At 38.3% G+C, this 25,045-nt stretch overlaps 2 protein-coding genes across 6 annotated transcripts; both read left to right on the top strand.

Annotated features, from left to right (window-relative positions):
* The first annotated feature begins 478 nt into the window (after positions 1–478).
* Positions 479–9,215, top strand: SPATA5L1 (spermatogenesis associated 5 like 1). 2 transcript variants are annotated; one of them, XM_042477181.1, is made up of 9 exons: positions 479–617; positions 1,775–2,895; positions 3,622–3,807; positions 4,542–4,688; positions 5,002–5,211; positions 5,941–6,207; positions 6,598–6,732; positions 7,478–7,603; positions 7,886–9,215. In XM_042477181.1, the coding sequence occupies exons 2-9, from the start codon at positions 1,822–1,824 to the stop codon at positions 8,030–8,032; spliced, it is 2,292 nt and encodes a 763-aa protein (XP_042333115.1). In that variant the 5' UTR covers positions 479–617; positions 1,775–1,821; the 3' UTR covers positions 8,033–9,215. The 2 variants fall into 2 exon arrangements, with proteins under 2 accessions (XP_042333115.1, XP_042333116.1); XM_042477182.1 differs by having other exon boundaries at positions 480–627.
* Positions 9,216–10,610: 1,395 nt separating this feature from the next.
* C6H15orf48 (chromosome 6 C15orf48 homolog) lies at positions 10,611–18,249 on the top strand. Of its 4 annotated transcripts, XM_042475329.1 has the most exons (6): positions 10,611–10,719; positions 12,289–12,406; positions 14,823–14,887; positions 15,566–15,651; positions 16,876–16,936; positions 17,821–18,249. In XM_042475329.1, exons 3-6 carry the CDS (start codon positions 14,843–14,845, stop codon positions 17,887–17,889), a joined length of 261 nt encoding a protein of 86 aa, XP_042331263.1. In that variant the 5' UTR covers positions 10,611–10,719; positions 12,289–12,406; positions 14,823–14,842; the 3' UTR covers positions 17,890–18,249. The 4 variants fall into 4 exon arrangements, with proteins under 4 accessions (XP_042331263.1, XP_042331262.1, XP_042331264.1 ...); XM_042475328.1 differs by lacking the exon at positions 10,611–10,719 and having other exon boundaries at positions 12,268–12,406; XM_042475330.1 differs by lacking the exons at positions 10,611–10,719; positions 12,289–12,406 and adding an exon at positions 12,510–12,552.
* The last annotated feature ends 6,796 nt before the right edge of the window (positions 18,250–25,045 follow it).

The following is a 25,045-nucleotide window of genomic DNA, read 5'->3' on the forward strand; positions in this document are numbered from 1 at the left end:
CAAAACTGAGGTTCAGAATGGCTTCCAAGATTAAAACAGTGGGTTAAAAAACATAGAAAAATATTCCATTAAAACAAAATTAAATTATTAAAATATTAAACCAAAATGCATATAAAAATAAAATATATATTTAAAAGGTACAAGTATTTAAAATACATTTAAATACAGTGATTCCCCAAACTGTGTCCTTTAAGGGACTTTAGACTTCAACTCCCAGAATCCCAGACTATTGGCCAACATGGCTGAGGCTTCTGGGAAATGAAGTCCAAAATCTTTAATGGGCACAGTTTGGGGGGATCATCCAATCAGCAGCCTCTTCCTCCTTCCTTATCCCCACCTCCTTTCTCTGAGAGGACCTATGATTGCAGTACCTTGGGCTACATCTCGCTTTCGATTGGACCAGAGGGAGAGAGCTGCCCAATCAGATCAGGAAATGAGTTGATTGACAAGGCTCCGGGCCAATAAAATTGTTCTCTCATGCCAATGGTGCTTTTGGGGTAGCACGTTTTCTCCCTATTGCTGCCTCCAAGAGAAGATGGAAATATAGATAGAAGAAGGAAAGGTGGAAGATGGTCTGACTAAACTGAGCTTCTGCATTGACTCTATTGCCTGCTGGGGTAAATAAAGGTGCATTTGGGCTCTGCAAAGAGTGGGGACTTCAAGTCCTAGAAGCCTCTGCGAACCAATGGCAAAGGATTCTGGGATCTGTAGTCCAAAATCTAGTATAGAGGAGCCAGGGCCTGCAGGATCAAAAGTGCCTTTGTTTTATTCATTGTAACAATGGCTCCCCATTCCTTATTCCCCCTGAGCTTCATTGCATTCCTCCTAGAAACATAGGAAAGGGTAGGCCTCTCCAATGGCAGCCAGGTCCAGACATACACTGCAGGAATGATCCAGTTTAAGACCCCTTTAACTGCCCTGGCTCAGTGGTAGGGGATCCTGGGAATTGTAGTTTGCTATCTCTGACAGAGTAAGGCTCAATGCCTCACAAAAACGACATTTCCCAGAATTCCCCTAACATTGAGCCAGGGTCTCCAACTGGATCATTTCTGCATTGTGTTTTGGAACTAGGTTTGTTGTGGCCTCTCTTAGGCTGCATCCAGACTGGAGAAATAACCTGGTTTGGCACGGCTTTTAGCTCTTTCTGGCTCAAGGACTATGGAATTCTGGGAGTTTGAAGTTTGTTGTGGGGCCCAATTATGGCAGCCCTAGCCCCAAAGCATATCCTTGACATTCCCCTCCCTTCAGACATGCGATTATTGTTCAAATGTAGTATGAGGTATAGTAAAAGCTCGTAGAATACATGATTAAAACATAAAATATGCACAGCAACACAATATACAAATGTGCACATAGTGTACTTAGTCCATAAAATAGATATAAGTTGGACTGAACATGGAATATTTGCATTAAGTAAACTTTGGGGGGGGGGATTGAACATGTTGAATGTCTAATGAAAGAGCATCCGCATAGCAGGTGCCAGTCCTCTAAATGCCTTGCCAAGTGAACCTCTGGAGCCCTTGGCACAACTAGGAGAGTTTGGCCAAATGTCCTTAAAGACCAAATGAGTTTATAAGCAGGGAACCAGATCCTAGGTGTTTCTTAGTCTTGAATATATCTAACCATAGCCAAACCTTTGAGCATCGTGATGAAACTTCCTCCCCGACGTTAAATCTCTCCTCTCCCAATGTACTAAAACCTGCTGATACCATTAGCAAATAAACCAGATGTTTATTTATCTCTTGTTATTGTTGTTTTGTTTTAAACTGTTCAGGACAACACTCGCCTTTGTGATTTGTACTGCCATGACTAGCTTTGAAGATGGCTTTACTAAAGCTGCTCCTGCAGGATCCAAAGGATGAAGGCACACAGAGATGTCGACTAGGACCTGCTACTTTTTCAGCCCTGGGTGCAAAGCTGGGATCTCCAGTGAGGATAACCTTGCCTTCTGGTTGCTGTCTGTGTACTGCTTGGCCCAGGCATGATTTGGCTGATGGCTACTTACAGCTTGATCCAAAATGCAGAACTCAAGGCTTCAGAGAGGGCCAGCTACAAAACCTTACAGTGAGTGTTGATAAACTGAAGCTCCTGGAGTGTCATAGACTAAAAAGAGTTACAGTCAAAGCCATCTTTAAAAACCGCAAGCTCAAAAAATCCACTCCGGAAGCCATGCTGCAGGAAGTAGTCAAAGACCTGCTGAGAAATAACTATGTTGCACTTCATCACATTGTTACGTTTGGCCCGATTTTGGGCAATCCAGTGGCATGCGTTGAAATATTGTCTACAGAGCCTGATGCTACAGAGGGAGCTGGCTTGGTAACCCCCAAAACTAATGTAACCATTAAAGAGGCAGTCACACTAGACTGGTATAAGCATTTGATGGAGGACAGTGCAAAAATCCAGGTAGCAGGAATGGATGATGCCAGCAACTCCTTAAAAGAGATTATTGGTCTGACTTTGCGCTTTCCGAAAACCTTCCGGAAACTAGACCTTTCTGTCCCCAGAGGCATACTCCTGGTTGGACCTCCGGGTGTCGGTAAAACTCTTCTAGTAAAAGCAGTCACTAGAGAGATAGGGGCGTGCCTGCTTTGCATAAATGGTCCTGCAATCTATGGTTCAAGACCTGGTGAAAGTGAGGAAAACTTGCGGCGAGTATTTGAAGAAGCAAGAGATCTATCCATTGAAGGACCAACTGTTCTTTTTATCGATGAGATTGATTCCTTGTGCCCTAAACGTGGCAGTTCAAGTAACACCACTGAAAACCGCCTGGTAGCTCAGTTGTTAACTCTTATAGATGGCATTGGGGGAGAGAATGACATGGTGATCGTTGCAGCAACAAATAGGCTCGATGCCCTAGACCCTGCACTAAGGAGGCCGGGCAGAATTGACCGTGAGGTGATTATAAATTCTTTCTTAATGTATTACTTTTGATTGCTGCTTGGTGTTTCACTTTTCAGCAGTGAGATGTTGTGTTAAACACCTTAGAACATCTGCTATAAACTACAACACCTGGGATTCCTTAACATTGAGCTAGGGCAGTTAAAGCAGTCTCAAACTGGATTATTTCTGCAGTGTGTTTTGGACCTAAGTCCAGTGGTTTCTCTCCCCATGCAAGCAGGTGCCTGCAGGGAGCTCAAAAGCAGTGGGGAGGGGAGACAGTGAATTTCTTGATCCCCTTTCTATGTTGTTTAAGGTGGTAGTAGATATTTTGATTAGCCATCACATTGGGGCAGGGACCAAAAAGTTAGGAAATGTTACTTTTGGGGAACTACCCAGATTGCTCCAGCCAGAATAGTTCCAGAATAGGGATACTGTTCCATATACAGAAGGGCCTGGTTCAGTTCCTGGCAAAAGGAGCACAATGTCTCCACTCCTCACCTCCAGCTACATGCAGCCTCTAAGAATGATTTTATGCCCCTTCCAGATTCCCTGGACTACCATTTCTCTGACCAAAGATGGGAACACCCAGCAGAGGCCATTCACCTTTGAAACATGTGGCAGGGGCCCATTGCAGTTTTTCACAATAAAACAGCAAATTAAAATGAATAAATACCTGATATCCAAACTTCCAGATGTTTAAGAAGACACTCACTGGTTTTCATTGTTCTGATGTTGTCTTAGGTTATCATTGGTACCCCAACCCTTAAACAAAGGAAGTCCATTCTGCAGCTAATTACTGCAAACATGCCTGTGTCAAAGGATGTGAATTTGCTTGAACTGGCGGAAATAACCACTGGTTATGTTGGAGCTGACCTGATGGCACTCTGCAGAGGGGCTGCGATGGAGGCTGTGTTTCAAGACTACGCAGTAAGAATCCACTTCAAAGTACCAAATCTGAATGTCTTTATTTTAACACCAAGATTGTGATAACTTTGGAGATCAGTGCTCAGCAATGTTATTGTACATGGTGCTGTTGTGGAAAACTAGACATGAGCTGCTGTGCCTGTACAACATACCAACTTTGTGGGTTTGTGTTAGTCAGACTGGCCATCCCCGAACACTACAGATGTGATTGATCATCTGTGACCACACTAATGTGATGGATTTCAACCTTTATAAATGCTGAACTTTTCAGCATAATATAGTCAGCCCTTGGTATCCGTGGATCACAAAATCTGTGGATGCTCAAGTCCTATTAAATACAGTAGCATAGTAAAATGGTACCCTGTATATAAAATGGCAAAAATCAAGGTGTGCTGTTTGGAATTTATACATCTTTCTATGTTTTCAAACTCCTTGGATAAAAAAATCCATGGACTGTATTTATATCAAGGTGGACAAAGTACAGCCATCCAGATGTTGTTGGCTTGTAACTCCTGACATTTTTCACTGGCTAGGAGTGATCGGAGTTGTAGTCTGACAACATCTGGAAGGCAACACGTTCTCCAAACCTGATCAAGTACACATGTGAAGCAGAAAGTAAGAATATCCCGAGGACCCAGATACATGGTTCACTCTCAGAGTTGCTCACAACTTAGTCATTTCAGTTTTGGCACTAAAAGTAAGCACAACTTTTCAATTTTCGATATACGTTTCCTCAGGATTCAGTTCGTATGTCTGACTTCTATGAGGCTTTGAAGAAGATTCAACCATCCTCTTTTCGAAGTGGAATTGGGCTGATGGACTTCAAACCCGTCACCTGGGATCAGATTGGTGGCCTTGAAGATGTGAAATTAAAATTAAAACAGGTAGAATTTTGGAGCTGGGTTTTAAAGAGAAAACATCCTAAATCTGCAATTATTATTCTGATTCCTTATTAGAACAGATCAGTTATGCTTTGTATCTCAAGTTGGGGAAATTATTTATTTCAACAAAACTGGAATAATAACCCAGGATCTGAAACCACAGTTTGATCCTGGTTTATTTTGACTAACTAGATAAACCACCATTGTAAATAAAGATTATTGTGGTTAGTTTTAAAGTGAAAATGGAGTAATCACGAATATCTGTAAATGGCTGTGCCCTCAAAGTTTTTTCTTCTTCCTTTTTTTGTATTTACAGAGCATTGAATGGCCTATCAAATTTCCCGAAGCTTTTGTTAGGATGGGACTGCCCCGTCCAAAGGGTATCCTATTGTATGGACCATCAGGTTGTGCCAAAACTACACTTGTGAAAGCAGCAGCCACAAGCTGCCACTGTTCCTTTCTGTCTATGAGTGGTGCAGACCTTTTCTCACCTTATGTTGGAGATTCAGAGAAGATTTTGTCTCAGGTTTGGTTTAATCTTGATAATCCATAACCACTAGGTAGAAAGAGACACATTATGCAATGTGCCAATTCACACTTGTCTCATTTGACCAATTCTGGTTTCTTACTTTGATTTGTTGACCGCGATTAAACCATAATTGCTATTCGTTTGTAAGGGGTAAATATTGTTTAACAAACTTAATGTTTTCAATTGCATCATACAAAAGGGGGGGAAAGAGAGAACATACATACAGAAAATGTAGTCTAATTATTCATGGTTTATTAGGTCAAATGTCATTTCATTGGAACCAGCAGAGACCATTTGCACATAATCATAAACTAGGGTTTTTGGCTTTGACTAGATGTTATCAATTGGCACAAAGTAAAAGTGAATGAGTTGCATGCTCAAAGGGACTATTATGTATGAATGCAATCTGTGTCCATCTAATCACACCTGTACTTTCATTTTTAAAAGCTATGGCTGTCTGTCTATATCATAACATTAATCAAGACATGAATTTGATGCTAATTCATTTTATTAAAGCATTTTCGAAGTCCTTTGTGGAGTGGCAGAGCTAATCTTTCATTCATATAAAATGTGGCCTCCATAAGTGCAAATAGTAGTTTCCCTCTGAGTTTAGAAAATTATGTTTACTCAAAATGTATACAAGTACCTTTATTTCTTCTTGTTTTTGCATTTGATGTGGATGGATTTGTTCTCTTCATTTCTCTCTCTCTCTTTCTCTGTTTCAAGGTATTTCGTCAAGCAAGAGCAAATACACCAGCAATAGTATTCCTAGATGAAATTGAAGCTATATTGGGATCCCGATCAGTTGGTAAAACTGGTCACGGTGTCCAGGAGAGAGTTCTTTCTGTCCTTCTCAATGAAATGGATGGTGTTGGCTTGAGGTTAACTGAGAGAAGAGGATATAAAGCAGAGTTCGAAAGTGACAGTCAGGAACAGATTAAAAATGGAGAGTTGGAATGTGACAGTCCTACACAAATTAAAAAAGAAAAAGAGGTAGCTATTCCTATGATAAGGTAGATGTACTTGTCTTTAATAATATGTTTTTTGTCTCTAGAGGCTGCTGTCTTGCTTTGCATACTAATAAGTTATGGTCATTAATCAGATTATTAATGATGATCTCAGTACTGGGTTTTATTTCTGATGAATCGCAGATACAGACATGTTTTCCTTTTCTATAGTTATACCTGTTTGAAAAACAATAAAGATTTTTCTTAGAATTCTTAGTTAACTTGATGTGAAAATAATAAATAATAATGTTTTATTTCTTTCCTACTTTGCCTCAAGGAAGGGCATGACAAAATACAAAACACAATTAAAAGATAGAGTATGAAATGATCCCATGATTATTTAATATTTAACTGTTTCTTTCTTTAAACTTATTAGCTGGAATTTCAGGAGGTCTTTAACAAAGACGTCATAGTTGTTGCTGCAACAAACAGACCAGACATGTTGGATGATGCCTTGTTGCGTCCTGGACGGTTAGACAAGATCATCTATGTTCCACCACCTGATGACAAGGTATAGAATAAATTCATAGATGAACTTTAAACCAAAGAAATCTGTAATTTAAACTTTTGGCTTATAGCAATAAAGAGTATACTATGATAGTTGAGACCTTACAGTTCAAACACAGTTATAACAAGAAAAATTAAGATCTCCAATAATGTGTCAAGCTTCCTGTCATACAAGAAAATCTAACGTAGATTAGCTACTTGCCTGTTTTTTATTTCCCATCTTCTCAGCTTAATTGTTTCATTTTCATCTCAGTAGTACAACAGCCTTTTCAGGCAGAGCATTGCCATAACAATGATGTGCCAACAGTTTGTGAATTATCAATCCCAATTAGCACAACTGTGGTTTTCAAATACTCATTCTGAAGACTTTTACAAACCATAGTTTGCAGAGTAAGATAGCCTGAGACATAATTTAAAACCATATTTTACAAACTATGGATTGTCATGTGAGTGCAGCCAATGGCCATATTCACACATACTGTAATGATAACCCATGTTTTATCTGCATAAACTGGAACAACTGAAACAAAGCTCTCTCTTTCTCCCATGTGGCTGGAAAGACTTCAGTAGTGTTTAGTTTCATTGAATTCTGCTTTTATTATTGTATTGTAAACTAGATATGATGATTTATGATAAATTCCAGTTAGTTTAAAAAAACTATGTTAAAAGTATGGATGATTTTACAGGCCTTAGAGCTGTAAAGGACACACAAATCACCTGGTTATCTTTCTTTTGTATTTTGCAAACAGGGAAGGCTTTCTGTTTTGAAAATATGTACAGAAAAAATCCCAGTAGACTCCAATGTGTCCCTGGAAGATATAGCAGCTCAAACTAATCTCTTCTCTGGAGCTGATCTTGAAAATCTTTGTAAGGAGGTGAGTTATTTTTTGTTTTGTTTTTAATCCAAGAGTAAGGAAACAAGAGGTTAAGTATTCTAACTTTTCTGATTAAAGAGAAAAGTGGCAAGTTTTAGAGCCAAATGTAAGCCAGAGAGAAACAGTCTCAGTTTTAAAAGAAATACTTATTTACAAGGATACGAAGAAATGCAGAATTGAAGATCATTAAATAACTGTATAATGTGAACTGTATAATGGGAATTTTTAAACTTCATTAATAGTGTTCCTTTTCCTCTATTCTCTCCCCTTTTCATTTCTCAGGCTGCTTTATTAGCATTGCAAGAGAATAATGTTGAAGCAACAGTCGTGAAACATAGCCATTTTGAAAAATCATTGGAAACTGTAAAACCATCATTAACTCTGAGAGACAAAGAATTTTATGAAAAGATATTTAAAAACCGAGAATGAATTTTGTAAAGCAAGAAGGGAGAAAAATTAATTCAGATTGACTTAACCAGAGTCCCACAACGGATTCAAAAAGTCTACAGAGAGGAAGCAAGATGTGATATATATTTATTTATTTTATCGATGCCCATATCACCTCTCTAGAATTGTTCAAGGAAGCTAATATCTATCACAGCAGTTTTAGAAGGACTGCATGGTTTTATACCCAACAGACATAGAGATAATGTAAGACCAATCATTAATACAATAGACTACCTGAATTCCCATAATGAAATTAAGGAAACTCTAATATTTCTTGTTGCGAAAAGATATTCAACAATTTAAATTAAACTTATGCGGGAGATAAATTTTGGGGAGAATTATCCTAATTGAATCCATGCAATCTATTCCAATCAAAAAGGCAAAGTGGTTATAAATGGGACAGGCTTCCTTTAAGATTCAAATTTTAAAAAGGTATTAGACAGTGTTGTTCGCTTTCACCATTATTGTTCACTTTGGTTCTGGAAATTTTAAATTCAGATACCAGGAATGATAAAGAATTTAGGAGAATAAAGATTCAAAAATGATTAGCTGAGCAAAATAATTGGGTCATAGTATTTGAATAGGCCAGTGGGAAGGAATTTGGATAAAAGGTTCAAGATGCATGGACTCATAGAATCTTAAGGAAAACTTGTACAAAATGGTGTACAAACAGTATATCACTCTGCAGAAATTGGCCAAAATGTATAAGGGAAACAGTGACATGTGCTGGAAATGTAGAGACCAAGTTGGCTGTTTTTCCCATATGCGGTGGAGTTGTAAGAGGGTTAGGAAATGTTGGGTTAAAGTTAGTAAGAGAGAGTGTGACTTGCCCAAGGTTACCCAGTGGGTTTCCATGGCCGAGCAGAGATTCCAACTCTAGTCTCCCAGTGTCCAACATTCAAACCACTTCTCCATGCTGCCTCCTACCTTTCTGAATCGGCTTTGGCAAAAGCAAACTGCTGCAGCCTCTCCTAGCTTGTATGCTCTTCATCAAAAACGTCACCATCTTAATCTTGGAAAACAATCTAAAAAGAAGTAATGGAAAGTTAATGAAAAAATTAGAAGGAGTTTTGTAACAGCGTTATAACAGAACTTTATGTTTCTTTGTATGCCTGTATGTTTGTTTTTTAAAATTTGTTTAATAAAAATAATAATAATAGTGTTACCATCCTGTCCATCCTCTGACCTTGCTAGGCCACATGTGTCCTGGTTTTCTTCTGGGAAATGTTTGAGGGCATGCTATGGATCCTATACTGAACCACTATGACTGTTAAAAGCATTACCTGGTTTCTTGTCTGAAATCACTACTAGATTATGAGGTACAGAATGAAGATGAAAAGTAGTTCTAAAAGTACTCCTGGTACAAGCCTTTTGAGCCTATACATACACTGTGGCATACATTATTTTCTGTTGTTTTAACTGGTTTTAGGTTTTCTTAAGTGATAAACAGTTTACTATCCTTTTAGTCTTCTAAAAGTTATTGACAGTATTTTAAATTGTTGCAGCCTGAGTTTTTTGCATTATTTGGTCTTTGGATATAGATCAAAATATAAATATATTTTTTAAAGTAATATCTAATTAAAGATATTGTTGTGTGCCTTCGTTTCTGACTTGTGGTGACTCTTATGGGTTTCCAGGTCACCCAGTGGCAATAGCATTTACATTTTTATACCATATAATAGTGAACTCAGCACTCGCTAAGTGGTTTACAATCTGTAAGCCAATTGCACCCAATAAACTCCATACTCATTTTACTGACCTACAAAAGGATGGAAGGCTGAGTCAACCTTGGAGCCCTTGTATCGAACTCACATCCTTGTGGATGCAGTGCCGGCATTTAACCACTGTGACACCAGGATTTCCATGGCTGAGCGGAGAATCAAACCTTGATCTCTAGTTTTTAGTTCAATGCTCAACACACTACACTATGCTGGCTTTCTATAAAAATACTGCAACACTAATATTAATTATTATATCCCTTTGGGAACCACACGCAAACTTCCTATGCACTGGATACTTCCACTGATTAAAAGCAAGGACAGCTCATTCTTCAAGTGGTCTCTGTGAATTTAGACTTCTAAAGAGTTTAGGTAGTGGCACCACTCATCTCTGCCAACCCTATATAAGGGACGTCCTCTGATACCCACCAGTTTCATGGGGCACCAGTGGAGTCATCTGTGTGAACAAGGAGGACACGATGAAGGGAGGATGGGTAAGGTTGTGCAAGTTCACAGATGGCTATGCAAAGAACTACAGTTACACGTATGCAACCTGCCCTCCTTCGTGGTCTCTGTGACTTGCACAGCTAGGAGATCAGTAAGCTACAAAAAGTAGGAGGTAGGAATGTTAGTGCAAACAAATTCATTGAAAGACACATATATAGTTGACATGTATGTAACTCACAACCCCCTACTCTAATATGTCATGCAACACAGATTCAAATGAAGAGTGAATCCCTGAAACAGTAAAACAAAGTACCGAAATAAGTGGATTCATAGACGGAGATAGCATCCAACAGTAAAGAAATATGACTAGATTCAAAGGTATTCAGCCATACAGTACAGAGATGCCGGCAAGGGATATTGCAAGACCTCACAAAGGAGGGGGGGATTCAAACAACGACAAAAAGCCCTTTGCTTTTTTGAGGACAAAAAAGCCCCACTCTGAAGGTAACAGCTGAAGTTTAACAGTCACTTTACTTACTGTATATACTCATGTATAAGTCTAGAAATTTAGGTCACAAAATGGACCCCAAAAACCTGAGTCGACTTATCCACAGGTCAACGTAAGTAGTGTATCTTAACTCTTAGTTAAAAGAAGGAACCATCCCCTGGTGAAAAGCAGGAGTATAATATGTGAAGCACCGACCCCCTCTACTCTCTCATCCATCCACCCTTAAGAGTAAGCACAAACAGTTATGTTTGCTGGACTTTTGTAAGTTCTCTGGCATTGTCAAGTCGAAGGCTTTCATGGCCGGCATCCATAGTTTTTTGTGGGTTTTTCGGGCTATGTGGCCATGTTCTAGAAGAGTTTATTCCTGATGTTTTGCCAGCATCCGTGCCTAGCATCTTCAGATTCTTTGACATTGTTTTGCTTTGCTTCGTCCTTTTGATCCTTTGCTATATGCCCCTAAAGTTTACCCTCGACCTATCCATGGGTCATAGCAAAATCCTTATTTTTGGCCCTGGAACCTGAAGTATCATCTTAAAGCTATTATAGCAGGTCAGGGGGATAGGCTTGCTGGAATATACCAGGAATTAGAGAGAGAGAAAAAGGATAATATAAAAATATTGATAAAAAAGATTTTTAAAAGCCCTTGGTATCTGGGGGATATATCTCCCCCCCCCTCCGCAGATACCAAAATCCACGGATGCTCAAGCCCAATGGGTGATGAGTGCATGCGGCCACGCTGCCATTAGGGATAGCCCCTGTTGTCCTGTGGCAAAGTGTGTACATAGCTGCTCTGAGAGCAATTAGGGCTGAAGGGCGGGGTATAAATAACGTAAATAAATAAATAAATAAATAGCCACACCACCATTGAGATAATGGAACTTAATGGTAGTGCAGCCGCATGACTGCACCACCGTGTGAAATTGGGGGCTGACCCTAATGGCAGTGCAGCCACATGTACATGCCACCATTGGGAACAATGCAAGCTTGCAGTCCGCTGATGATCTGCAAAAGGCAAGCCAGCAGATACCGAGGGCCAACTATATACAGTCAGCCCTGCTTATCCATAGATTTTTTATCCATGGATTCAAGCATCCACGGCTTGAAAATGTTCAATAAATTCCAAATATCTAACATTGATTTTCCATTTTATATACGTACAGGATTCCATTTTGCTATGCCATTATATTTAATGGGACTTGAGCATCCATGGATTTTATTATCCATGGGGGATCCTGGAACCAAACCCCAGTGTACAACAAGGGTCTCCTGTATATAAAATACCAATAATAAGTAATTAAATACCAACAAAATTCTATAGTAAATTAAACATATGAAAACTAAGAGATGTGTAATTCTTATTTTTCTAAGCAACTGACTGTGACACTTTGACTCCCCTGAATAATAATAATAATAATAGTTATTGTTATTATTATTTTCTTATATCCCACCTTTCTCCCAACATAGGGACTCAAATACAATTTAAAAACAAGACAAAATTAAAATATTATATATATATTTGAACGTTTTCTCCACTTGTTTCACAGGTTTTCTCCTGTATTTCTCAGTGTTCACTCCAGAGGTCTAATTTGACATAAAGCGCTCCGCTGCTGTGGAAAATTCTAGAAGGAAAAGAAACAAGGGAGAGAGAGCATCCATCTTGTACCTAGTTTCCACAACTAAAAGGTAATAGTGAAGCACATGTGGAGAAGAAGAGAGGAACGACAATAAATGTATTTGTTTGTTTGTTTCAGGGGTTTATATCCTGCCTTTCTCCCACAAATGGGATTCATAAAGGGTACGAAAGGCAGCTCGGCACGGTCTACTAAAAGGTGCGAACACACTGAAGAAATGATCCAGTTTGAGACCGCTTTAACAGCCCTGCCTCAATACTAGAGATCCATATTCAAAGGCCTGGCGTTTCTAACGGAAGAAGAATTCAAGAACCTGAAGGAATAGGCAAAATCTGTTTATCTCAGGCTTCTCTGGGCCTAGAGGCCTGACTTGTAGTAACTGACATCCGGACTGGATTATGCCTTATGCCCAACACCAAACATCTTTCAACCGATGGGCTCTTTTTTATTATTATTATTATTATTGATTAAAAAATCTTTCACATTAAAACATATATGACAATACACAATCCTACATTCAGCGCCAACATCCTTCAAACAATTTGCACATTTCATCCAAACGTTTCTGTATCACAAAATAAATAAAACAACTTCCTAGTATCTAGCTCTTGAAATTTTTTTGCTGTTATTTAACTAGAGTTGCCATCATTCTCTACTAAAAACCGGGATAAAACGTAGGACAAAATTTAGACCAAAATATAGGACAATTGGAGGATAGCTTACTTGCTAATTAGCTTACTTGCTGTTCACCGCTATGATCTTAGGAATAGCGGTATATAAATAAAACAAATTATTATTATTATTATTATTATTATTATTAAAAGTTAGCCCAAAATGTAGGACATTTAAGGTCCTCCATTTTTCTTAAATGCCCTACATTTTGGGCTAAATTTTATCCTACAATTGTCCTATATTATGGTCTAAATTTTGTCCTACATTTTGTCCTGGTTTTTAGTAGAGAATTATGGCAACCCTATATTTCACTGACTTTTTATTCTCTCTATATATTTACATATCTTCTTACAAGCATGTGTACATAATTCTCATTGTATTTTTGCATCGTTCGTATTTCAGTTGTTTTATTTCTTATTTCCTGATAAATGTCATTTTCTTACTCTTACACATTTCTTATATCTTTTATTCTTTTCTTACTTTTCTCTTAAATACTTAACTTCAACCTCCTAGACTGTACTACTTTTATGACCAATATTGACCATTCATCATTAAATCTTTGTACTGATGTATCTCTGATTAAACATTTCAGTTAATCCATTTCAACATAATCTAATAATAATCTAATAATTTCCAATGCCACTCTTTTATTAAGGGTGACCTTTGCTTCTTCCAACTCTTGGTATAAACCACCTTTGCTGCTTTCAACATGTAAAAGAGGATTTTCCCATATTTTCTTTCTGATTCTTTATTCATTTTTCCTAAAAGATACATTTTGGGTCCTTTTTTAAATTCCATTTTTAATATCTTCTGTATTTCCACATGGATTTGGGACCAGAAATTCTTTGCCATCTTATATAACCACTACATGTGGGGGGGAAATAACCCTTTTCTTTTCTACATTTCCAGCATGTGTTGTTATTTTTCTTCTTCATCTCAGAAAGTCTGTCACAATTTAATGTATATTTTAATTTCTTTTCCCATATTTCCTCCCAATCTTCCAACTGGATTGGGCTACCTAAATCCTGGGCACAATGGACCATACATTCTTTAATCTGTTCATCCTCCATTTACCAAGATACAAAACCTTACATATTTTTGACACAAGATGATCTGTTTGTTTTAATAAGACTTTCTCCACCTCTGTTTTTTAAACTGTTAGTCCAAGTAATTTTTGTCCCTATTATATCTTTCTTTTATATCTATTATATCTTTCAAACATGTAAATTGTGCATTTTGGTGGGTCCCATCAAGGTATCGCTGTTTGGTGTTCAACATGTCCTCCATAGCCAGGAATGCCAATGGAGGGTGATGGGTCCAAGATTAAGCCCCTTTCCTAAGAAGTCCTGTCCATTCCCAACTAGCTAATTAATAGTGTCAGACTTTCCCATCCCTCCCTGCAGTCATTCAATCCCCATTCCCTTGATGCTGCCTTCCTTTAGCAGTGTAAGGATGGTTGATTTTCCCCCAGCAGGGGGCGCCCTAGGTTTGCAGGTGGCAGCAGGATCCCTTCATTTCTTGCAGGTTCCTGGGGTGGTTTCAGCCCTTGTCTGAACTGCATGACTTGAGCCACCTCCAGCCCTGGGGCGTTAGGGACATATATAAAGGGAAAACTGCCTCCCACTGAACTCCAATGCAGATCCAGGCAGCCAGGTTGTCTTTTCTTTATATGATTGAATTCTGGGAGGGAAAGGAGGGAGGTTGGCTGAATGCAGGTCTGCTGGGGGTGGAAGGGGAGTCCCATCATCCTCAGTGGTACCTAAAAGGATAACCCTGACACTTGGATTTCCTCCCAGGTCTGCACCTGCTGGCTGCCATGGGCAAAATGGGGGTCTTCCAAATCATGATGAAGAAGAAAGAAGTAAGTACTGATTTTTTAAAAAATTAATTTAATTACATTTTCTTTCTCTGAGACTAACAAAGAAACAAGTTGGCAGCATAAGCTCATGCTGCCAACTTCTTTCTTTAAGCCAGTCTCAGAGGTGCTACAATGATTCTACAGACTCACACAGCTATATCTTTGAATTTTCCTTCTTCGATGACACTGATGTCAATAGTTCCAAACTGGGTTAGCATCCCATCCTCTGCAGAGACTGTGGTTCAAACACACATTGCAGAAAATATCCAGTGTGAGACCACTTGAGCTGCCCTAGCTCAGGGGTTGGCAATCCTGGGAATTGTAGTTTGTTGTGGCACCAGAGCTCTCTCTGACAGAGAAGGCTCAATGTCTCACAAAACTACGCTCCCCAAAATTCCTTAGCATTGAGCCAGGGCAGTTAAAGTGATTTCAAACTAGATTATTTCTGCTATGTGTTTTGGACCTGTGTTAGCATCCCATCCTCTGCAGAGACTCTGTCCTCCTCCTGCAGGGTGGGATGGAGATGCTGGCAGAATACTTTTAGGAAGGAATAGCTCCATCTGGCATCTGGATCATTCAAACAATTATGTAGACAAGGGATATAACATATATATAATGTATTTTTAATCTTTTATTTACGCATCTTCTGGACCTAGCACCCATCTTGCTTGTGTCTTCCAGCTTATTCCTCTGGTTGCCTTTGTCACTTTTGCTGGAGCGGGAGCCACTTTCGCTACCCTGAATGCCATGAGAAAAAGTGATGTCATGTAAGCAAACCCCTCAAATATTATTCCTCTGAAATCAACCGCAAGCTTGGTTGTTTGATTTATAGGTGAGAGTTGGGGGAACTGTTTGAGGACAGGATTTTTTTCCCTGTGAGATCAGGCATATAGGACTAGGATGAATTGGATATCATGGAGTTTAAATCAGTTTGGTGTGGCAATGAAAAGGTTCCCAATTAATCTTGCTCATTGCCCCCAATGGGAATGAAATCTAAGTGTGTTCCAATATCTCTTTGAATAAAGATCGAAAGTGGTGTTAGGGAAATTTTTGAAGACATAAGGTTGTTTTTTCTGTGGGATCAGGCATATAAAATTAGAATTATTCATTTGGCAACATGGAATTAAGTCAGTCTAGTTTGGAAATGAAAGGTCTTGCCCATTTCCAAACAGGACTCCAATGTGATTATGTTTACAATTCTCTTTGAATAAAGGTTTAAAGGACTCTTTTGCAATTTTGAGGTGTGCTTTAGAAATTTAAATCACTTTCTTTTTCAAACTATATTTCTGTGGTTTAGTTATTATGTTCCAGTGAAAAAGAGGGGCAAAAACAAAGAGCTGTTCTTCTGGGTGATCTGTGAAGGAAGAAAACAAAATCCACTAATAACATCTTTAAGGACATTTTTGGTTGGCCCTAATAAAGAAATTACCCAGGTGCAGGTTTTGAATCTAGCTAAAGTTAAGCATTTTAAAAATCCCATTACTTTTGGAGGAAGAGTTGATCACATGCTGAAATGTCTCACAATGAAATCAGTGGGACTTATAAACACTTAAGATTTGCTGGATTGTGCTTACAGTATTTCACTGATACTTAATGCACATAAATAAAAGAAATGTAAAGGAAAATGTTACAGCATCTGAGCTCTATTTTCATCTTCTTTCCCAATACCATCTTTCAAGCATTTTATTCCTGTACCAACATTAAACCTTTTCCAGTGCTAAATTATTGCAGCTTTTTGTTCAGAGGGCAGTAAATAAGTGCTATATTTTAAGTTTGTTATGTATATTGGTAAATAATCTATATGTTCATGAAACTAAGCTTAATTTAGATAACCGAGGCTTACTTCTAAGTAGATATATTTTGGATTTGGTTCTAAGGTCTACTGTTTTGTAAAACAGAAATGGATGCTGCTGCTTTGACTGACCTGCTCTTTAGCTAGTACCTGTATGTCTTCTTTGTTTTTCATATTAAATAAAACATTTAACCCTCAGCTTTAACAAGACTGGCAACCCAGAACCATGGGAACATGTGAATCCTAGCCAACCCCAGAAGGTAATAAACTTACTTACCCAACAAGGAAATTGCTATAGGCTTGTACTGTAGATATTCCCTGGAATTAATAATATTTCTGAATATTAGCTGTTATTAAATTCTGTTAAGTGATTTAATTCTGTTATATAATTATTTTTAACTTTTATAAGCTAATGTTTTAGCTTAATCTTTTAAAATTGTTGTTTTAATTAATGGTTGTTTTTCCCCAATTATTATTGCCTTGAATCCCATCTTGGGAGAAAGGTGGGATATAAATTCAATCAATCAATCTGAAATGTCCATACCAGAGTCAATCCCCTATGAACTGTGATTTTTTTTTTAATTAAAGGAGTAACAAAGCATAATATCCTTATTTTGAACACTGTTGGTGTAATAGCTCTCATTTAATAATAGAATAATAAGCCTAGCAAATGTCTGCAGTAAATTCTCAAGAGAGCTACCAGAAATTCAGACACATTATATTCAAGTCGGCTAAAAGCATTTTCTGTGCTTTTATTATCACTTCTTTTATTGTTAAACTGTTTTCTATAGCAATATATATTTTTGTAAATTTGTAATTAAATAAGAATTGTAATATATTTTAAAATGTAGGATTTTGTTCTCCATTCAAAAATGTTTACATCCATCTGCCCAGTCTTCAAAAGATAGGCCACAATCCAGCAGAAAATGAAGTACTTCTTATATGTTTAGCTCCTTCTCATTAGAAACTTTGGCTCCATGGTTATTAGAGGTTTTTACATAATACAGATCTTTTATATATCCTCCTATGTGATGATAATCATAAATGTACAAAGTAGCTCATATTTAAGGTGAAATTGCCACTAGAAAATAAGCTGATTTTAAATATACTTTTCTTTGTCTTTTTGTCTCAAAATGTCTGGTAGCTGTTGACAATTAACCAGGAATGGAAGCCCATTGAAGAGCTGGAGAAAGTCAAAAAGATGATGAAGTGATGAGTGCCAACCTCTTCACATGATGCTCTATGAATCTAGTGGAATCACTTCTGCACAAACTAGATGATCGAAACCAGTGTGCGGAAATGCTTCTGCTACATTTTTAGGGTCTCCCACCAATTTTTTGGACTCTGGATGAAGACGTTACTGTTTGTTTTTTGGAAGTTGCACTCTCTACATCCCCACAGTCCAAAATGTAAAAGGCTGGCTTGCATTTGCAAGAGCCATGCTTAATTTGAAGAAAAGTGTTCAGTGTTCTACATTCTAGCAGTATATAATGGCCTTTATCCATTTATTCATTTGTTAGCCTTGTGGCCTTTATTCTTTAAAAGAATTAAACTGTTTTTGTCTCAAATAATACTATAGTTTTATGTGTACAATACTTGATATCTAAACTTAAAGTTGTTGGACCAGTGAACAGATTTTTCCTTCTGTTCGACATGGGGAGGAACTGAATATTGAATATATTGGTTTCAGTTTTCACTCATCTTTCTCTCTATTAATTGGGAAACCCTGGAGGTAAGCTGGCTTTTCCCCTCTGTCTGCTCAGACATTACTAAGTATTTGTATCTGAGGTGGTACTAAGTATTATAAAATATCATTTTTGCAAGCTTGTTATGCAGCTTGATATAGTGGTCCTCCAGATGGAGGAAAATATGTTAAGAAGTGGCTAGAGGTTGCGGTAATTGTTGCTGTAGTTCTTGGAAGGCGGATGGGTTAAATATCTGAACAGTGTTTTTCTTGCCCAGACTATTTTCTGCCACCAGCTGCAACATTTTATTCCCACTCTCAAATGGGTTTCTTTTTTATTTAAAAGTATATTCAAATTTTATTTAATTTTTAAAATTTAATTATACTGCATCAGCAAAATGGCCCTTTTGCACTATAATTCTGAGTCTTAAAAAATCAGAGGGAAGAAATTGTGCCATTCAAACCATAGGATCATCTTAGCAAACGAGACGATCCTGAGAGCCAGTCAGCATGGTTGCATATATAAATAGAAAACTTCCATTATCCTCAATTTTCTTTTTAAAAAATCATTATTTTCCTTTGCTCAAAATAAACCATTATCCAATGAAGCCTTTTATTAAAGGACTGGATGATACTAAATTTAGCATTCTTACCAATGACATTGGTGATACAAGAACAAATCATGCAAGGTCTACAAGAGAAGTGGGAAATCTGTGCTCCTGTGGATATTGATGGACAGCCAAGAAGTCAAACACATGGGTCCTAGAGCAGATCAAACCAGAAATCTCTCTGGAAGCCAAGATGACAAGACTGAGGCTGTCGTATTTTGGCCACATCATGAGGAGGCACGACTCACTGGGAAAAACAATAATGCTAGGAAAGGTGGAGGGAAGCAGAAAGAGAGGAAGGCCACATGCCAGATGGATAGACTCTATTAAGGACCTGAGCAGAGGAGTGGAGCATAGGGAGTCTTGGAGATGTCTCATCTACAGGGTCGCCATGGGTCAAGATCGAGTCGAGGGTGGATAACAACAACAAACAACAACAATAGCACCAATCCTCTTTGCCCATTGGCCATATTGTCTGGAGCTGATTTGAACGGGACCCTAACAACATCTAGAAGGTCACAGGTGTCCCACCAAGGCAAGTAGTCTATTTGCAGAGGTGACGACAAAAACTTGCAGTGTTCATATTCTTTTATATTATAAAGTACAGCATGGTTCACCCTCCTTCTATGTGTTTTGAGGAAGACAGCTGTAAACTGGCAAGACTTCATTTCCTCCTTTGCATGTCGAAAGTGGCTGTACACTTGTCAAACCGTCAGCCTAATGACTCATGAAAGTTTTGTTTGCCTACGTGCTGCTTCAAGGAATAGGCAGACGCAACATTTCCTTAACTTTTTGTGATGTACTTGTTGCAATACTGGGCGTATTATAGTACCAGTCTGTGATAATACTGTGATTTCAAACACGAGCTCCATTGTTGCAGCTTCAGTTGCGGTTGCCTTAACTCAGACCTATACAACTTGTGGCCCACCAAGCCAAATGAAGCCCATGTGCATGTCCACAGATTCAATGCCCCCGACGGTTACTTGTAATCAACTCCTAAAAGTTACTGTCATTTATAACTACAATTCTAGTTATATTTCCAGTGCCCAAAATGTATATACAGTGGATCCTTGTTATCCGCTGGGGTTTGGTTCCAAGATCCCCCGTGGATAACAAAATCCGTGGATGCTCAAGTCCCATTAAATATAATGACATAGCAAAATGGAGTCCCTTATAAAAATGGAAAATCAAGGTTTGATATTTGAAATTTATACTTTTTGGAACATTTTCAAACCGTGGATGCTTGAATCCGTGTATAAAAAAATCCGTGTATAAGAAGGGCTGACTGTATTTATCATTATAGTGTTAATTTTTATAAAATAACTTTACTTTCCTGTTTCCATAAGGTAAATATTTTTTTAAAAGGGGGGGGGGAACCCTGCATGCTACAAACTGCTGTTCTTTAATACAAAATGTACACTCCTCTCACTCATATCAGCATTCACAACTGAGCATGAAGTGGTACTGTATAATCTCCAGCAGTCTGTCATTATCAAGCCATTGTGTCTATCATAAAATTAAGATGATCGGTAGGAAATGTGGCATGAAGAATGTGGGTAAAAACTGGCACCATTTTATCATGGTACTGTATGTGCTGTAGTAGTTTGAGCATTGGGCTATGGCTTGAGACCAGGGTTCAAATCTGCACTCAGGTATGGAAACACACTGGGTGAACTTGGGCAAGTCACCCTCTCTCAGCCTCAGAGAAATTCAGAGGCACCTCCCCAAACAAATCTTGACCTTCCTAAATTGCTTGAAAGCAAGTGATATGTACAACGATAAGATCATACCACAAATCTGAAAATGCCCTCCCTGTAAACATGCAGCCTATATTTGAAGCATCACTGTAGACCTTGAAGAAACAAAAAAACTATTGGAATAAGACTCAAGTCTTGATCTTAGCTCCCTGGAGGCATATTTCTGAAGAAGGTAGATATGTGTGGACTGGCCTTATGCCAGAGATCAGCTATTTTTGACTTGATGTTGTCTCCATTTCTTTGGGGATAGATATGACTGTGCAATTAGCTAGGATAAAACTGGGTTGCTGGAGCCATGACTGTCAATGCTCAGACTTTTATAGATAAATCTTATATTTGCCAGTGGTTAAATGGGTACATTTTTAGAAGTGTTAAGATGTGCTTCTCTTGCAGACTTCAAAGGACTCCTGATGTCTCCTCATGAGGACTCTAATGCAAGCCATTAATTGCTGTATTTGTACTTTTCCATCAGAACCCTTTAAAAAGAAGGTAATAATATCTGCCCAACTCCATTAACTATTGGCTGGGCTATGGATCTAGTCATACATAATAGATTCTTCATCTGTGCTACTGAAAAAATAAACAGTACTGATAATTTTGAACCAAGAAGGCCCATATGGACAAGGGGAAATTATTTTAAGAAGAAAAGGCTTACAAAAGGGAAGACAAAGGGAATGTTATGTTGTTTTGTGATCCATTTTTTAAATTCTATAAACTCACTAGGTTTAATTTCTATTTTAGGTTTATCCCCTTCAGGGAAGGAACCTTAGTTCAACAGCAGACTATATATTTTGCATAAGAACATCTTGTTTATCTTAAAATAGTTCCCCCATTTACAAATTATTTTATATATATTTTTATATAGGGCATTTGTCTACTGCCTCTCAGTCCACCAAGGCCTCAAGGCAATACAGGTATGGCTCCATTGATGATGTTGATGTGTCACTAGGCATTACTTCCATAATAGAAAATCCATCTCAAGCTTTACTGCATTGTTTACTGTAGATGTGCTGCTCCATCTCAACACCAAAATCTGTGCTTCTCCAGTCTCCTTCAGTATCCCCCCAGTGCTGATGCTACTAAAAACTGAACTTCTAGTTAGACAGAGGATAAGGAGGAAAAAGAAGGCTGATGCAATTGAAAGGCTTTGTAAACAGGATTTTGGGAAGGAAGGAAAGAAGGAAAAGGGTTCCTAGGGAAAGTTCAGGTTTGATTTGTTCTAAGACCCATTAATTTGTCTTTTTTGCTGTCCATGGTATCTGTAAAACTCTTCCACAGCATCACATTTCAAATGAATTTACAGTAGTTTCTTCCTATCTGTTTTCTTCACGGTCCAGGTTTCACAAGTATACATAGATATCAGAAATATTATGGGGCTTGGAGAATGGCAATGGAGCAGAATGGAAGGGAACAGAAGAAAAATGCACGTTATTGCATGGGAGCTATTAAAATTCACCTAAGCATATTAATCTGTGGGTGCCTTCTCAGGACCCCAGCATTTTGGATAACATATTTTGTATTGATGTTTGATTATAATTGTAGGCCAAAGTTATTAATTCCTTAGATATTTATAATATTATTCCTTTACAGTGTTTGCACACACTATTTTCCACCCATAATAATCTTCAAGTCAAACTATATTTTCTCCTAATCTTCTTTATGGCTCATAAGATCTGCCGTATCTAATATGTGCGTGGACACTTCTGCTATATTCTCTCCATGTGTGAGGTGGAAAGGGCAGCTTTATCAGTCCTAGCACCTTTCTGTTAATAATATTTGCTTCCAGTTGGAATGGGTGTGTTTATGTACAGTCCGGTGTTGCTAGACAATATCCTAGAGCTGGTGAAAATACCCAGAAAATAAAGGCTTAGTAGAGTCATTAGATCATTTTGCACTTAGCTCTCATTTGTATTTTTCCTAAAGGAAACTGGGGGGGCATTCATCAAAGATAATGGAAATAATTCACTCATGAATGTGTGCATAGTGCTCAGTACATTTCTCACATTATATAAATACAGCCCTCCATTGTCCTGCTCTCAGTGTGGTTCATATTCTGAGTAGAGACTTCTAATATTTCCGTACACTTTTGTCATAGGGACTATACACAAGAGAGGTACCAATGCAAAACACATTCTGCAAAAAGCATTTAAATGACAGAGGGATTTATGGAAGAGGTGGGACATCTGTCAAAGTTCTGGAAAGGCATGAAGTGCTGCCTTACCTTCTGCATTGTTGATCTCACCTCAGAGATCCAGAAAAGCCAATTTTACCCATGGCACTGGGCATTTCCTGCCTCCATATGTTCTTGTAGAATTAATCAACTCTGGTCAATGTTTCTTTGTTTCTGACACACCTTTCTTTGACATAATTGGAGGCAAAGTTCTACATGTTTACCACTTGATAGCTGCAGCACAAAATGGTGGCAGGCATGGGTGAATGAGTTGTCATAGATCAAACATAATGGCTAGAATGTTTGCCTTGCTTCACATCACCCAGAACAAAAGGTTACTCTGTGGATTCAGGCCACACACATTCAGTTGCCATTCACAGGAGCATAGCAAGTTGCCTTATACTGAGCTGGGCAATTGCTTCGTACAGAAATTGAGATGTAGCTACTCAAATGTTGTAGGACTAATACTACCATCATCACTAGCCAATGGATATGTTGGCCAGGGCTAGTGGTACTTGTAGTCAAGCAGATTCTGCGGGGTTCTATATCCCTCATTGATAGTCTAAATTGGAAGGAGGTCTCCAGGGTTCCAAACAGGGAGCTTCCTGGAGAATCAGGCCTCTTTGTGTGCAAAGCCTGTGTGACAAATATTTACGTAGCATTCTCAAATCTCATTCTTAGAACCTGACTCCTCTTTCCAAGTCCTCAGGGCAAGAGGGAGGAATCTCCGGGTGAGAGTACTACATTGAAAAGTGTGTATGTGTGTTCCTCATTAAAATTGGTGCTTTTTGTGTAGCATAGGCCTAAACAGACAGGCCAAAATAAAGCTGCTTCGGGTCACTTTGGATTTATGCTGTTTAAATGCTGCATGAGTCCTAAGAGGCCGGAAGCCATTGCACAGCCACACTTCTGTCCTAAGGACTAGAGCACAGCTTTGGTGCAGCTTCTGGCCTCTTAATATGCGTGCGTCATTTAAACAACATACCTCCAAAGTGAACTGAAGCAGCTTTATTTTGGCCTATCTGTTCAGGCCCATAGTCTATGTGACTGTGCTTGATGCTCATGTTCAGTGATATTCCACCCCTTGTAACAACCCCCTTGTATCATCACCAGGGCTCATGATATCTCATGATATTGTGAGGTGTTGTCCCTAAGTCTCAGGTTTTGATGCCAAAGTATCCGGGCCTGAGATAATCTTAATCCAGTCACTCTTGCTGCATCACAGAGATATAGCCCTCCACAAACCTAAAATGAGACAAAGGAGTGATGAGTGGTTAGAACTTGACAGTGCATTCAATATGTAGAATTCCAAGTCTGTATACTTTATTTTGTATATTTTCTTAAATCCAGCATGAAAATTATTATATTGTTGGAATATGAGTCCCTCAGTGCTGCTTTTGAGTAAATTATTTACTCTTTCTTATGATACCATAAAATTTGCAACTGAGATAAGGGCAGTCTCATCTCCCTACTTCCTTTTCAACTTTAAACCCACATTTACAAGATTAATTTGGCTTTCCTTAGTTTACAACTTGGGCTGGCAGCAGTTCTGTCTATGTTAAGAGGAGTAGCCAGTTATGTAGAAAGAGGTAGGCGAGGCTTTGGTTTTAGCAGGAAAAGAGAGAGATAAGTGGCTCTCAGACTTCCTTGTATTCGTCCCATTTCTTCTAATGGGTATAGGTATAAAGAAATATAAACATAATTCTAAAGTGATTCATTACATGATATTAGCAACTAGATTGTTATATGTCCAGAATTGGACGATGAATGCTATTCCCTCAGATGAAGACTGGGTTATTAAAATGTTGGAGCTGGCAGAGATGGATAAACTTTCAATGTTACTGAAGGAAAAATCATTAGATTTTGAAAGACTGGGAAACTGTTTAGATTCATTTGAAGAAGAAAGAAAGAAGATCTTGCTTGCAGACTTGGATGCTTGAAGGGCCTTTCATGTTGTGATTTTAGAACAGAAATAAATCTGAAGTAGAACAATAATTCCATTTGAAATTTGATGTTCTGGATGATTTTATTGTTTTATTGCTTCAGTACTAAGTTAAACAGTAAAGGCGCAATTTAATCTGTCCCTTGCATGTCTCTACCTTTGTTGTTGTTGTGTGTGTTCAAGTCATTTCTGTTTTATGGTGACCCTA

This window comes from Sceloporus undulatus, chromosome 6 (assembly GCF_019175285.1).
Source record: "Sceloporus undulatus isolate JIND9_A2432 ecotype Alabama chromosome 6, SceUnd_v1.1, whole genome shotgun sequence".
Lineage (NCBI taxonomy): Eukaryota > Metazoa > Chordata > Lepidosauria > Squamata > Phrynosomatidae > Sceloporus > Sceloporus undulatus.

Coding starts and splice junctions, on each gene's coding strand:
- SPATA5L1 (XM_042477181.1), top strand. CDS start 1,822: ATGGCTTTACTAAAGCTGCTCCTGCAGGATCCAAAGGATGAAGGCACA. Junction 3,808..4,541: donor CTGTGTTTCAAGACTACGCA/GTAAGAATCCAC, acceptor ACGTTTCCTCAG/GATTCAGTTCGTATGTCTGA. Junction 5,212..5,940: donor CAGAGAAGATTTTGTCTCAG/GTTTGGTTTAAT, acceptor CTCTGTTTCAAG/GTATTTCGTCAAGCAAGAGC.
- C6H15orf48 (XM_042475329.1), top strand. CDS start 14,843: ATGGGCAAAATGGGGGTCTTCCAAATCATGATGAAGAAGAAAGAA. Junction 14,888..15,565: donor TCATGATGAAGAAGAAAGAA/GTAAGTACTGAT, acceptor TGTGTCTTCCAG/CTTATTCCTCTGGTTGCCTT. Junction 15,652..16,875: donor ATGAGAAAAAGTGATGTCAT/GTAAGCAAACCC, acceptor TTTAACCCTCAG/CTTTAACAAGACTGGCAACC.